Source organism: Lipotes vexillifer, unplaced genomic scaffold, assembly GCF_000442215.2.
Source record: "Lipotes vexillifer unplaced genomic scaffold, Lipotes_vexillifer_v1.1 scaffold1215, whole genome shotgun sequence".
Taxonomy (NCBI): Eukaryota; Metazoa; Chordata; class Mammalia; order Artiodactyla; family Lipotidae; genus Lipotes; species Lipotes vexillifer.
The window spans coordinates 1,882,961-1,897,923 of NW_006790710.1; the positions used below are offsets into that span (position 1 = coordinate 1,882,961).

At 49.3% G+C, this 14,963-nt stretch overlaps 1 protein-coding gene across 1 annotated transcript in view; it reads left to right on the top strand.

Moving 5' to 3' along the window:
* The window catches only part of AGAP1 (ArfGAP with GTPase domain, ankyrin repeat and PH domain 1), a 580,109-nt gene that overhangs the window by 414,428 nt on the left and 150,718 nt on the right, over positions 1-14,963 (top strand). The window contains exon 12 of the mRNA XM_007463919.1: positions 3,965-4,123. Within this exon, the coding sequence (XP_007463981.1) occupies positions 3,965-4,123 (159 nt within the window). The remainder of the gene's footprint in view (positions 1-3,964; positions 4,124-14,963) is intronic.

A 14,963-nucleotide genomic window follows, 5' to 3' on the forward strand; every position in this document is an offset into this window, starting at 1 on the left:
CCTGGTAGACGTTTGGCCTTAAGATGAAGAACCTGTCATCCTAAGGCTACCTCTTTATCCGATGTCTCTGAATGTTTCCTGCGTCCCTGACCCAGAGCTCAGATGGACTTGGCTGTCCTGAGTGCCTGTGGCTACTTATTCCTGGTCTTTGGCACCAAGTAGTCAGTGCTAGACGCACTAAGATAATTCTCTCCACCTTTTGACTGGAGTATGTCAGGAGGGTCTGGGGCTGATCGTCCTCGGAGCCACACCCCAGACAGAGTGAACAAGGAAAGGGGCACTGCTGGACTCATCTGCCCAAAGATGGATGGATGGTGAATTTATTTTTGGTTTTTCAGGTGTTTTGGCCTTGTGTGCCTACAGGTGGTATGAAATGAGGTTTTGTGGACAAATCCCACCCTTGATAATGACTTGTCAGGGGTACAGATGAGCGCTGAAGGGAGGAAGGAATCATCCCCCTGACATGCGCACCAAGCAGGAGGTGTCCCCGTGGGCAGCACGGGCTCAGGGGGCCCGGCTCAGAGTGGCGTCGCAGCCCACATGCGGCTTCTCATTGTGCTTCCTCTCCTATTCTCTTTCCATCACTTCCTTTTCCTTCCACCCACCATAAAAATGTTAGCTTTTTATTTTAAATAAAGCTCTTTTTTTATACAATTAGTTTTTATCTATTTATTTATTTACTTCCTCATTTTTGGCTGCATTGGGTCTCTGTTGCTGCGCGCGGGCTTTCTCTAGTTGCGGCGAGCGGGGGCTACTCTTCCTTGAGGTATGTGTGCTTCTCATTGCAGTGGCTTCTCTTGTTGCAGAGCACGGGCTCTAGGCGCGCGGGCTCAGTAGTTGTGGCTCACGGGCTCTAGGCGCACGGGCTCAGTAGTTATGGCGCACAGGCTTAGTTTCTCCGCGGCATGTGGGATCTTCCCGGACCAAGGCTTGAACCCGTGTCCCCTGCATTGGCAGGTGGATTCTTAACCCCTGTGCCACCAGGGAAGTCCCTTAACGTTAGCGTTTTTATGAATTCATGTGGTGAAAGTGGAAGGGGCCTCAGAGCCTCAGAAGGAGTTGTGAACCCCTCTTAAATGGTGGGCGTGCAGGACCAAGGTCCCCACAGGGAAGGGAAGGCAGAGGCCCACACCCTCCTGCTCAGAAGGGTTTCTTTGCAAAGGGACAGAGGTGTGGGCAGAGAGAAGCCGAGAGGTAGTACCGGCACCAGGGCTGGCAGAGTGGCACCAGGACCACCATGGACCCGAAGGGAAAGGAAGGCGGGGGTGGCCCAGGCGAGCCTCCAGCGAAGGGACAGGTGGCCCAGGGCGCCGGGGCCAGGGATGCACATCCCCACTCCACACTCCTGTGCTTCCCCCTCGTTCAGCCCAGCTGGGAGCCAGAGGTAACCCAACAGGTACCCTCCTCAGAAGGGAGCAGGGCATAGAAGGGGTGGGGAGAAGGTGGTGGCAGACGCGGGTGTCAGCACAGGGTCAGGAGGAGACCCTGCCATGCTGCCCGACCGGTAAGCCTGGTCAGCTGCTGGGCATGCTGTCCGGCTGTTACAGTGCCCTATTGTACAGGGATCTGGCCGAGGAGAAGTGCGCCCAGAAGACAGCTGCAGGGCGCCCTAAATGATGGATGACACGTGGAGAAAACCCGGAGGAGTGTGTGGTGTGTCCCTTAGTGCTGCCTCTCTGAGCCTTGGCTACTCTGTACCTGTGAGACGCTACGCACCTGGCCCGGCTACTCAGGCTGCTGAGGACCGGTGCTGGAGCGGGCGCCAGCTCTGACTGACGCTGCCATTCAGGATGCACAAGTTTCCGCGTTTTTAGGGCTCGGACAGGTCCTAAAATCAGAACATCAGAGTTGGGAGGGAGATGGGAAACTGGCTCAAGACCCTCTGCAGCTCAGCCGAGGAGCCAGGGCGGGTGCACTTCCCGGGAGCATCTTTGATCTCAGTGGTCCGCGGCAGGGAAGAGCTTTCGTTGTAGTTTTTGTTTCGTGTCCATGGTTATTTTCTGGTTTAAGTGTTTGGTTTTTAAATCAATCGGAGCTCTCCTGCAGGCCCACTCATATTTTTACGTGTGCACATGTCACCTGGGGCTCTTATTAAAAAGCAGGGGCGGGCTTCCCTGGTGGCGCAGTGGTTGAGAGTCCGCCTGCCGATGCAGGGGACACGGGGTCGTGCCCCGGTCCGGGAAGATCCCACATGCCGCGGAGCGGCTGGGCCCGTGAGCCATGGCCGCTGAGCCTGCGCGTCCGGAGCCTGTGCTCCACAGCGGGAGAGGCCGCAAAAAAAAAAAAAAAAAAAGCAGGGGTGGCCGTGAGGCCAGGGAGCCTGCATTTCAAAGACGCTCCCAGGCGGTGCAGCTGCTTCTGCTATGAGGCCCGCACTTGGGAAGATATATGGGTTCCCATTCTTCCTTTCTTAGGTGGTACTTTTGGCTTTTTTTCTGGAATCCGGTAAACCTGCCTAGGAATACTTACTTTTACGACATTCAAAATGTACCCAATTCCCACAACAGCATAAAATCTGCATCATTTTTTTGGTTTTTTTTGTTTGTTTTTTGCGGTACGCGGGCCTCTCACTGTCGTGGCCCCTCCCGCTGCGGAGCGCAGGCTCCGGACGCGCAGGCTCAGCGGCCATGGCTCACGGGCCCAGCCGCTCCGCGGCACGTGGGATCTTCCCGGACCGGGGCACGAACCCGTGTCCCCTGCATCGGCAGGCGGACTCTCAACCACTGCGCCACCAGGGAAGCCCAGCATCATTTGTTAAGGTAGAAATATATTTTTCAAAGCAAAATCCTTCCTGTTCACTAACCGCTTGTTTGTCCTATTTGCTCACGTCTGTGTTTTATTGATGATTTTGTCACTTCCGGACGCTCTGTGCGATTACAATGAGGACCTTGTTTGTGGTGGAGCCCTGGTTCCTACCTCTGGCTGCTCACCGGCATCACCGAAGTCCTTTTGAAAATGCGTATCCCCTCAAGCTCTATCCCCTGACCTCCTGAATCGAAATTTGAATTTCTTGAAGCCTCTATTTTTAAAAAGCTCCACGGGTAATTCTGGTAATTGGCCAGATTTGGGAACCACTAATACGGTCTGTGTATTTAAAATCCTGTGCTATGAAAACCTTCTATGAAAGCAATTTTGAACTTAATTGGTTCCAAACTAAAACAATGGGAGGAACGTTTAAAAAAAGAAACCTAATACCTTTGAAGATCTGCCTACAGATCTAACAAACGAACTCACTGGCAGCAAGGTGTGATTGGCTGAGCTTTAGAGAAAGGCACTTAATTATGTTTTTGAGTCTAAAATTGGTGTGACCAGATAGATCATAATTCATTTTGATGTTGAGCAACTGATTCAAATCATTAAGTATACAATGGAACCATTTTTCATCGCAGTCTGTGTGCAGGCTGTGAAGTTGCTAAGGTTATTTTTCCTCTGTGTGGTCTTCTCAAGGTTAAGAGTAAACTTACCTGGTTTAAGAGTCTGCGTTTCCACCGATGTCGCGTCTGGCAAGTATAGCTTCCCTGCGAAAGTAATCCTCTGGCATCAGACAGTTGACCCCCGACTGGTGATCATTTCATTTCCATTGATGTGTGGATGCAGCAGGGCTCCTTCAGTGCCCGGCTCGCTGGCCTGCCAGGAATACCGCTTTTCCCAAAAGTGGGTCTTTTGTCTTCACCGCTACTCCATCTAGAGATGGCGGCGGTGGTGGTGTGCATCTTTGTCTTGGATTGTGGTGGGTGTAGCCATCGGAAGCATCGGGTTCCTTTGTCAAGCACCATAAGACCTGCTTCACCCTGTTTTCCTCTGGAACATTGTTTCATGTGATGCTGCCACTTGCCCTGTATCGGGACGCCAGCTGCTCTCGGTGTCAGGTCCACGGTGTGCAGGCGCGTAAGCCCCTAGACTAACTCGTGCCGGTTCGGGTGTGCAGTGCGCGCTGGTGTTCACCTGACTTGTTTATTCCTAGGGAATGTCACTAGTGCGCCTGGGTCTCAGATGGCGAGCGGCGTCAGCCTGGGCTCCTTCAACAGCCGACCGGACGGCATGCAGCAACGGTCCTACTCTGTCTCCAGTGCCGACCAGTGGAGTGAGGCTACGGTCATTGCAAACTCAGCCATCAGCAGTGGTAAGAGAGGGCACAGCCCCATGGACCTGCGGCCACCTCGCGGTCCTCGGTTGTAAACCAGGGGCTGGACGTGACGCCCTGAGCTCTCCGAGCTCCGCTCTGAGGTCGGCCACCCTGTCGACGATGCCTGGCCCGCCTTCCACCCATGGAGCACTTTATCCTTGATCAGCTGTCTCACCCACAGCATCTCGTGTCCTTCTTTGGTGCAGGGAGTGGTAGATGTTCATTCCTACTTGACAGATTTGGAAACTGAGACCGCAGGCAGGGCTGAGACCCGACTGCAGGTGGTATGTCCCTGATCATACTTCCCTACATGATGTGGCCTACACTTTCCGTCATTAGTGTGCATTTTATGTGGTTAGGCTTTGCGGTGTTTTTGCATCAAAGGAAAACACATAATTCATTCTCCTTATCCATTTTCCAAGATTCCTGGTATATCATCTAAGGTTTGGAGAGTCTTCCCTCTTGCCTTTTTTTTTTTTTTAAAGTGTAGGCAGCTTCTAGGGAAACAAATGTGCGCACTGGAAACTATCTTGACATATGTGTGAGTGCGTGAATTATGCAGCATTGAGGCTGCACTTTACCACAACATGCTTTGCCTGTGGCATTTTGTCTATGACCTGTTCACCGGTATTTAAAGGAATTCCCACTGTAGTGTGTCATCTCTCAGACAGGGTTTTAGAGTAATATTAGCATAATTTGTCCTAATTAAAAGATTCAGCATCAGGTCTTCCCTGTAGACCCAGCAGCTGCTGCAGCAGGACGTGTGCTTTGGATAAACATCATCTTATTTCTAGTTACTCCATGCTCCTCGATCAGACGCCGCTGAGCAGAGGCCTTAAAGAAAAGGCATCTCCAAACCAAGGAGGAGGAGTGAGGTCTCGAAAGGCAGCTCCAGCGGGTGCCATAGCGGCGCGGGCTTGGGGCGTACGGACGGTATTGCCCTGTGCCCAGCACGCTCCCAGCTCCTTCCTCAGACAAAACAGGATGCTTCGGTAGAGAACGAACGTCTACCTCCAGCCTCTTCAGGGACTGGGCTTTCCACCTTTCGTCTGAAATCATGACAGCACCTTAAGACGCTCAATGAAGAGGCTAAAGTCATTATAAATTAACCGCGTACACTTTATTCCCTTGTAACGCGACAGCTGTGCGTTCCTAGTCGTCAGGTGCCCCGGCAGGCCTTCTCAGCAGACACGTCCGTGCTCCAGGCAGAGGCCCCCGACCTGCCGAGCAGGTGGCCTTGGCAGGCGGCCTTACCTCTGCAAGCCTCTGTGTTCTAATCTTAAATGGGTGTGTTCTTCTCTCCCTTGCGTGGTCAGTAGGTATGTAGGGCAGTGTCCATCTCTGGCTTCTGTCACTGAGCATCTGCTGTGGTTGCCATGGTTACTTTTTTTAGGGGGGCAAGCAGTTCACATGCTTAATTGCATTATCAAATACTTGGAAACGCAGCCGTTTTTCAACGAGCATTACCCTTACTGTCTGAGTGGGTTCATTCCGGCACCCTCTGAGAAGGTGCGCTCCCACGTTCGAGGCGGGCAGGAGTCATCAGCTGGCTCTTCCCGGCCTGGTGCACACACTGCTTTGCCTGGCAGCACCCTTTCTAAAGCTTTCCTCTTGTGAGTGAGAACTGGTGAGTCACCACCACAGCCTGATTAGGGCGGCGGTCTCTAGGTTCTGTTGCTTCTGCGCCATAGGAGTTATATTTGGGGAGGGGATAGAACAACAAGTTCCTAAGCAAGAGCCTCACCCCAAGTCTTTGCCTCCCCCCACACTCAGAATATTCCTCCAGAAAAAGCATTGGAAGCAGCCTTTTAACCTAAAATCTGCACTTGACACATATTCCATTTGCATAATTATCTCTTTGATAAAGACTCCCCAGCTAACTTTCCCTCTACGCAAGAGCTCTTTGCATCCGGTCACGTGTGTATGCCAAGGCACCTCCACACCGTCACATCAGGGACTCCGCGAGTGCCAGACCCTTGATTTGCTGAGAAGCCTCTTCCCACGGAACGTGATCGTATTGGTCGGTACGGGCATATTTATAAAGTACCCGTATGACTGAGGTTGCCTACGGGTGAACGCTGTTTTTAAATTTACAAATCGATTTCTCACATGCCAACGCCCCGGGTGTCCATTGTTCTATCACATTGTGTGTTTGTGAAAGACTAGCTAGGCTTCCTGATGCCCCAGAGCTTGAACCGTGAACACAGGAGATGAGAAACCAGTCTGTGCCCTGGTACGAGCCTACTGCGGGATGTGGATGGAGAAAGCCCGGGGCGAAATTGGGCAGGTAGATTAAGGATGGAGAGAGTTAATCAAGGAAAACTTCCCAAAGAGACTGAAACTTGAGCAGCGTTTCAAGAACCAGATGGATTGTGTGTGTGCAAAACCACAGCAGAAAGTTGTTCTAAACATGAAGGCAGTTTGGACAGAGACTTGAAGAGGAGGAAAGGGCAACATGCAACAGTCGAGGGGCCACAAGGAAGGGCAAGGTATTAGTTGGGATGCAGGAAAATGAGGACAGACAGGAAGGAGAGAGATGAGTATTAAGAATCGCACAATTAATTAGCATCTTATTTTAAGGCTGACAGCTGACATTTTAAATAGCAAAGATCCAGAGAGAAAACGGAATGTTGTACAGAAGTAAGATTCCTATAGTTTCTCAGGCATCTTCCTTCACGCCTATATTTTCGAAGGATGGATGGTATGTCGCACCCAAGATATGATTGAAAAGAGAAACAGTAGTAATGATAACAAGAGCTAATATTTCTTGAGGGCTTCATATGGATCATCGCATTTGATCCCCGTGGAGTGGATACTGCTCTTAGCTCCATTTTCCAGGTGGGGAGACTCTGGTACAGAAGGGTTCAATATTGCTTGTCCAGAGTCATGTCCTGGTAAGGCTGGGATGTGAACCCAGGTGGCCTGATTCTAGACCTTAGAGTCTACGTCAGCACTTCTCAAGATATGCTTCCCAGACCTGTGGTGGCAACATCCCCTGGGAACTGGTTAGAAATGCAGATTCGTAAGTCCCATCCCAGACCCACTGAATCTGAAACTCAGGGGTAGGACCCAGCAACCTTTGTGCCAGCAAACCCTCCATGGAATGATGCTGCATGCTGAAGTTTGAGAACCACTGCTCGAAATCCTTGCTTCTGAGTGTGGTCCACAGACTGACTGGTGTCTGACAGCCCCTGGGAGTTGCCCAGAAATGCATAGTCCCAGGCTCCAGCAAGACTTCCAGGATCAGAATGCATGTTGTCAAGAATCCTGGGCCATTCGGGTCCACCTGCATGTGGAGTAGCCCTGTCTGCGTGCGGCCAGAGTAATGTCCTGGCTTCCCTCCCGTTAGTACCATCCTGCCAGATGCCGAGCAGTTGTTAATAAAATCAGGGCACAGGATCTGACGGCTGACTTTAAGAAAACACATTTATGAATGGATTTCAAGACCTCAACTTGGGCATCCACGTTCCCTGCCATGCTTGGAAAATAATCACAAAAGAAACAAACAATGATTAAGAGCTCTCTGCGTGTTTTTTCTCTTTACGTCGCAGTGAAATACAAACTCCACCCTCTTTTTTTTTTTTTTTTTTTTTTTTTTTTTTTTTTTTTTTTTTTTTTTTTTTTTTTTTTTTTTTTTTTAATCATTTTCTCTCCCTCACCCCAGTCTCTGGTTTGGATGTCAGGGTCATAAAAAAGCTTACACTGTGCTAGCAGCAGGGACAGGGAGAAGTAAGCAGCTTGTGAATCCAGATGCCCATGTGTTGGTGAATATGCCTTCCCATTGTCCCACATTTTTATTGTACATGATAATACATGACATTGGGGTTCCATTTTTCTCTGCCCCCTTGTCCACACTAAATTAAGACTTTGGCTCCAGAGAACTCTGTAAAGTCTTCCCCTTTAGACGCACAGGTACCCTGGGGGTTTCTGTCTTTTAAGCAGCTGTGAGCAACTCCTAATTAGATAGATGACTTTGTGGTGTGTGAAACTACAAAACAGGAGGTTCTGGTTAAATTAAGGGGGGAAAAAAGAAGAATCCATTCTGTGAAATGCAATGCCCCACTGCTTTATGACTATTACTGCTGTAAGGTTTTACATTTAAGTACCTGAGGTTTAAAATTAAATGTCTAATATAATTTGGCGTTGCTAACGTGAGACCCGCATCTGCCCTTAGAGGAAATGCAGACAGCTCAGCTCAGGGTTTCAGATTGCTGTCTGCCGGCTTGCAGCACAGAGGATTGGGTCCCACTCCGACTAAGCACCACATGCTGCTCAGCGTAATTTTTTAAATGCAGAAACATATTCATCTTGAGCTTCTGCGTTGAAAAAGGCTGTTCCAGTAGTACATGAAAAATTAATTTTTTTACATTTTTCCTCACTCTCCTAAGTGTTTGACAGAAGTAATTTTTGCAGCAAGAGAGAATAAAAACTGGTGGCTGTAAATTCCTGTCCTGGAACCTCTTGTGTAGATTCTTTATGGACCCAGAATTGATCTACATGTCAGACCCTGTTGTGGTTTAAACTGTTTATCACAGTAATGGCAGGAGTGAGCCTGTGAACACCAACTTATAATCCTGGGTGAAAGAAATTGGTGTTTGCAGTCAATGAAGGGGCAGCTCAGCTTTATTGATAGATTCGGAACAATTATCTCTGCAACAACTATTGGCTGAGAATTCTCTGCAATCTCATTGGGAGCCTGTGATTTTTTTTTTTTTTTTGATTAAGCATTTCTCTATAGGTAATTTTCTCTAGAAGTGCTAACCAAGAGTTAGTATGACTGTGGGTGGCAGGGGACCCCCGGGGTGGTCATTTGTAGTATACTTAGTTGTCATACCTTGCTCCGACGCAAAATGCATTTTCGGGTGCATCCCACCTGTGCTGAGGGCCCGAGCCAATGCCTTGAACCCTGTGCATCCGTCTACGAGGGGTCCTGCATGTCTCGGCAAGCCTGGCAGCCTGCCACACCATCTCCTGCCACTGCCAGCTGTGGGCCGAGGGTCTCAGTGGTGACCGTTGCCGTGGCAGCCAAACTCCCCACTCCTCTTGACTGTCAGGTTGTTCTGATGGCCGCACCCCATCTCTGATTGCTTCATTCCAAGAGTTAATCTCCTGCCACCCTGGCTGCCCATCACCAGCAGTACTCCACTGCTTCAGAAGACTCTTGAACATTTCACTTCCACCTGCCTCCACCAGGCCACCGTCCAGCCTCGTCAGCCCCAAGTATGAAAACCATACCCATCTTGCACTCTTCCACATGGAAGGTGTGTGTGTGCCCATTTCCTTCTAACCATTTAACCACACATCTTCCCACCAGAATCTATGGTTATTAGACAACCAATCTTGAATCTGAAGCGCTTGCATTTTTGCTAACTTTTAAACATTTTTTGTCGTCATGGACATTTTTTACAAGGCTTGTTTGAATGGTAGAAGTTAGAAACACAGGTTTCAGCTCTGGTCATTGTGTCCTGCACTTCCTTTGGTTTCTCCTTTCTCATAGAGCCAGCCCCAGGAGGGGCAGGCAGCCCTGCACTTGAGATTACAGAGAGCATGCCATAACTTTGGGTTCTGGGAAGGTTTACTGTCAGTTCATTAATTTTAATTTTTACAGCTTGAGCACTTTTTTTTCTCTTCTTGGATTCTATGCTAACAATTTTATCATGTGACCAGCAGGTGGCGGTAGTGTGACACTACAGCTCTCACCTTTTTTTTTTTTTTTTTTCCTTTTTAATTCAAGTATAGTTGATTTACAATATTGTGTTAGTTTCAGGTGTACAGCAGAGTGATTCAGTTATACATATATATCCCTTTTTGGATTGTTTTCCATTATAGGTTATTACGAGATACTGAATGTAGTTTCCTGTGCTATACAGTAGTAGGTCCTTGTTGGTTACCTACTTTATGTACAGTAGTATGTATCTATTAATCCCAAATTCCTAATTTATACCCCCTGTTTCCCCTTTGGTAACCATAAGTTTGTTTCCTATGTCTGTGAGTCTGTCTGTTTTCTAAATAAATTCAGTCGTAGCATTTTTTCAGATTCCACCTGTAAGTTATATCATACGATATTTGTCTTTATCTGACTTACTTCACTTAGTATGATATTTTCTAGGTCCATCCATGTTTTTGCAAATGGTATTATTTCATTCTTTTTATAACTGAGTAATATTCCATTTATATGTATACCACATCTTTATCCATTCATCTGTCAATGGACATTTAGGTTGCTTCCATGTCTTGGCTATTGTAAATAGTGCCGCTATGAACATTGGGGGTGCATTTATCTTTTCAAATTAGAGTTTTCTTTGGATATATGCCCAGGAGTGGGATTGCAGGATCATACGGTAGCTGTATTTTTAGTTTTTTTAAGGAATCTCCAAACTGTTCCCCATAGTGGCTGCACCAATTTACATTCCCACCATCAGTGGAGGAGGGTTCAATTTTCTCCACACCCTCTCCAGCATTTATTGTTTGTAGATTTTTTATTTTTTAAACTTTTTTTTTTTTAAAGATGTTGGGGGTAGGAGTTTATTAATTAATTAATTTATTTTTGCTGTGTTGTGTCTTCATTTCTGTGCGAGGGCTTTCTCTAGTTATGGCAAGCGGGGGCCACTTTTCATCGCGTTGCGTGGGCCTCTCACTATCACGGCCTCTCTTGTTTGGAGCACAGGCTCCAGATGCGCAGGCTCAGTTGTGGCTCACGGACCTAGTTGCTCCGCGGCGTGTGGGATCCTCCCAGACCAGGGCTCGAACCTGTGTACCCTGCATTAGCAGGCAGATTCTCAACCACTGTGCCACCAGGGAAGCCCTGTTTGTAGATTTTTTGATGATGGGCATTCTGACTGGTGTGGGTTAATACCTCATTGTAGTTTTGATTTGCATTTCTCTAATAATTAGCGATGTTGAGCATCTTTTCATGTGCCTGTTTGGCCATCTTACGTAGAGTCTGAATTTGTACAGCTGCGTCTCTGTGTCAGGAGCTTGACATCTAATGCCCATTTCCTGAGAATCATTATCCCTGTTTCATAAGTGAGGTTCCAAAAGGTCGAGAATCTGAAGACCACACTCTTAATAGCCAGAATTCAAACCCAGGTCTTTCTGATTCCAAAGCTTATAGTTTTCCTCTCTGCTATTTTTTTTTTAAAGGAGAAATGAATTCTTGATATTAAAACAACGTATCATAAAAATTGTTTATCTTTTCATAGAGCTTTTGCTTTTTAAGGGAAGGTAGACATTTTCCCCTCTCTCACTTCTGCTGCACTTTGCCTTTCTCATCCGTTTCTCCCAAATCTTGGCTGACATTCAGAAACCATTCCCTGGGGGTTGTCATCAACCTTCAGCTAAGCTCAGTATTAAAGGACCTGTGGGCTCTCATCTCAAAGCTGGGCACACCCGGTCTCGGCCGCTGCGCTCTGTTCCCCCCACCAGGCTCGTCGGCCTAATTAAAGGGATGACCCCAGTTCCCTTCTGCAGGCAGAACCTGCTTCCCTTTCTCTGCATGGGACCGAGGAGAAAGCAGAAGCTTCCTAGGGTATCTGGCCGCAGGGGGTAAAAGGTGTATTTTTTTTCCTCCCAATCAGAACGTTATTACTTTGTACTTTGCCTCCTCAGTTCCTTCCTAACAGCTATTTCTAGCAGCAGGTGCTGACTAGGGGAAACGCTGCCCCAATATCAGACCGGGAGCAGGAGATTGCATACCTGCAGGCCAGCAATTCTCTTGTTGCCTGGCAAATGTCTAGAAATCATATTAAACAGATGTTAGAGCAGGATACCGTTGCCAGTTGCTGCGGTACCTGGACCATATCTTTTGGTCTCTCTGGCCCTCGGTATCTTCATCTAGACCAGTGGTTCTCACCCAGGGGTGATTTTGTGTGTCCCTCCCCTGGGGACATTTGGCAGTGTCTGGAGACAGTTTAGGTTGTCACAGTTGAGGGGGCTGGAGGGGTTTGCTACTGGAATCGAGTGGGTGAAGCCAGAGAAGCTTGTGAACGCCCTGCAGTGCACCGGGCAGCTCCGCACGACAGAGGACCATCTGGTCCAAAGTCAGTAGTGCAGAGGTCCAGAAACCCTTGTCTGAACAATGAAGACTTGGGTTTTATGGACCCTAGCAGCCACCGTCACTGTGCTCCACCGTGAATTAAATGATAATCCTTCCCAAAGAAAAGGGAGGCTGTTTCCTTTCTTGAGAGAATGACTACAGCCAACCCAAGCAGTGCCTTGCCCGCAGCGAGACTTTCGACTCAGCTTCCCAGACCGTCCCCCGAGGCAGAAGGCGGGGGTTGTACCAGCCCCATGGCAGTTGTGCTGCTACTACCAGTGATGATGTCACATGACATCCATCCAGCACTCCCTGCCTGTCAGGCACGAGGACCCGGAAGAGGAGGGCTAGTGCCATCCCCATTTGAGATGAGGAAACAGAGGTAGCAGCAGGCCGGTGGCCAAGGCTGGATTCCATCTCAGGCTGTGTCTCAGCCTCCACTGTGCTGTACTTTGAACCACCACGCTCAGCTGCCCCAAGAACTCTGCCTGAGGGAGACCCGGGGTGGCCTTGACCGTCGGAATGTGTTGAGGACGCGTGGACGGCACACATTGGCGGGCGTAATCTCAGCATCCTCCCTATTCAGAGACCACAAAATGGGTCAGGGCTAAGGAAGTGAAACTAAGATAAATATCCTGCATTCATATTCAGCCACCCAATCGTGCACACGTAGAATGGGGAACCCTACCCCGACGAGGCTGACCTGGGTGTAGCTCATCTGCCGAAATGCCGTCGAGACTTACTCTGCCCTGAGAGAAGGAGAGGTCTCTTTTGTGGGACCACACTTCTAGAAGGACAGTGGCAAATGGGGATTGTTCACAGCAGTGGATGAGGATGTAGAGAAGGCTCTGGAACCCACGTCAGAGACAGGGATGGAGGAATTGGGAGGTGGGAGGGGCCTCTGGGGCAGGGGCGTCCCTGGTCCTGCTCTGGAGGGTGCTTTTCAAAAGTACGAGCTCCTGGGGCCAAGGGCTGGGGATGGGCTTCTTTGGCCCTGGGGTGGAGCCTGCGCACCACATGTTCCCAGGGGACTTGTAAGGTGCAGCTGGGGTTGAGAGCCACTCTTCTGGAGCTGGGGTCGGGATTGAACACTGCGTGCGAATGGCGGTCAAGGTAACAAATAGGAGCCTTACCCTGTGTACATCCGGGGAATTGAACTCAGAACAGTGGGTCAAAGTTACAGGAAAGAATTGTGACTTTTTTTTTTTTTTTCGGTACGCGGGCCTCTCACTGCTGTGGCCTCTCCCGTTGCGGAGCACAGGCTCCGGACGCGCAGGCTCAGCGGCCATGGCTCATGGGCCCAGCCGCTCCGCAGCATGTGGGATCTTCCCGGACCGGGGCACGAACCCGCATCCCCTGCATCGGCAGGCAGACTCCCAACCACAGCGCCACCAGGGAAGCCCGACAATTTTTTTTTAACCTTCATTGGAGTGTAGTTGATGTGCAGTGTTGTGTAAGTTTCTGCTGGCAGCAAAGTGAATCAGTTCTACATACACACATGTCCACTCTTTTTCAGATTGTTTTCCCATACAGGTCATTACAGAGTATTGGGTAGACATACACACGCTACTATATATAAAATGGATAAGTAATAAGGACCTACCGTGTAGCACAGGAATTGGGACAATTTTGACACAAAGTAGCGTAAAGTAATATGATAGAGCATAATGTTTCAAAATGACTCTTTTCAAACATTTTCCTCTTGAATCTTTCACTTTGTCCCTCACCTGATGACCCTCTTTAAGTCTCACCAGTGAAATAGGGGATGGCGCCTACTCATCTTCCCAACCCCCCGCCCCAGCTGCACCTGGAGCTACAGCCTCTTTGCTGCTTCCTGCTGGCCAGGGGATTGAGGCGGGGGCGGTCCCTGCCCTTGTGAAGTGTCGCTCCTTCCACCTCTGGACCCATCACCTCTCACTTCCAGAGGACTCTGCCTCTGCAGTTACCCTGTCTGCTTCCTGTACCGTCAGCTTCTCCCGGATGTTGGGTCCCTCCGTTCAGCAGACAGCCCTGCTCTGGCATCTCCCATCCTGGCTCCGTGGCCCTCTGCCCTTCCAGCCCCTTCTCAGCCTTCTCCGTACACCCTCCTGGGACTCCTGTCTACACTCAGTGTCTCCAGCTACTCACCACGTGCCTTCTCTTTGATCCGTCCCGATCTGTCCTCCCTCCCCGCGCTGCCCGGACACTGCTCTCATCCAGTGCCTGGCCACCCACGCTGTCCACCCCAGGTACAGCATGGTTCCCTTCGCCATCTGCTTCTTAGCGATGGGGCGCCCGGTGACCGCTCTCTCGTGCTGGAAACTCTCTCTTCTCTTGGCTTCTCTGACGACAGAGAAGGGAAGAGTGTGTGTGAAGGCTGGGAAGAGCATGTGTCTGGGCAGCTTTGTGGCGTGGGTAATGAAGGGACTTAGCTGGAGACAAGGCATGAAGGTAGGAAGGGTGATTAGAAAAAGGATCCACAAAAGGTCTGGACTTGAGTCTGGGCAGTCAAGTGCCCCCCTCATGATTTTCGGGGAGCAGTGATTGTGACTTTTACAAGCCAACTCTTGAGTCAGCATGGGTTATCACCTGGTGTAGAAAGACGAGGCAGAGGTGGGTTAGGAGAGAGGGAGGTAGTCCAAGCCCAGCAACCCCTGATTCTCCTGGAAGTCTAGAAGTCTCCAGTAGAGTTGTCGCTGAAACTTGCATTTCCCATCCCACTGGTATTTTTAGTAACATCATTTCTCATTGGTCTCAGTGCAACAACGTGTTATTAATGTAAATTGTTAAAGCTTCCTAAAATACAGAAGTCTAAAATTTTAC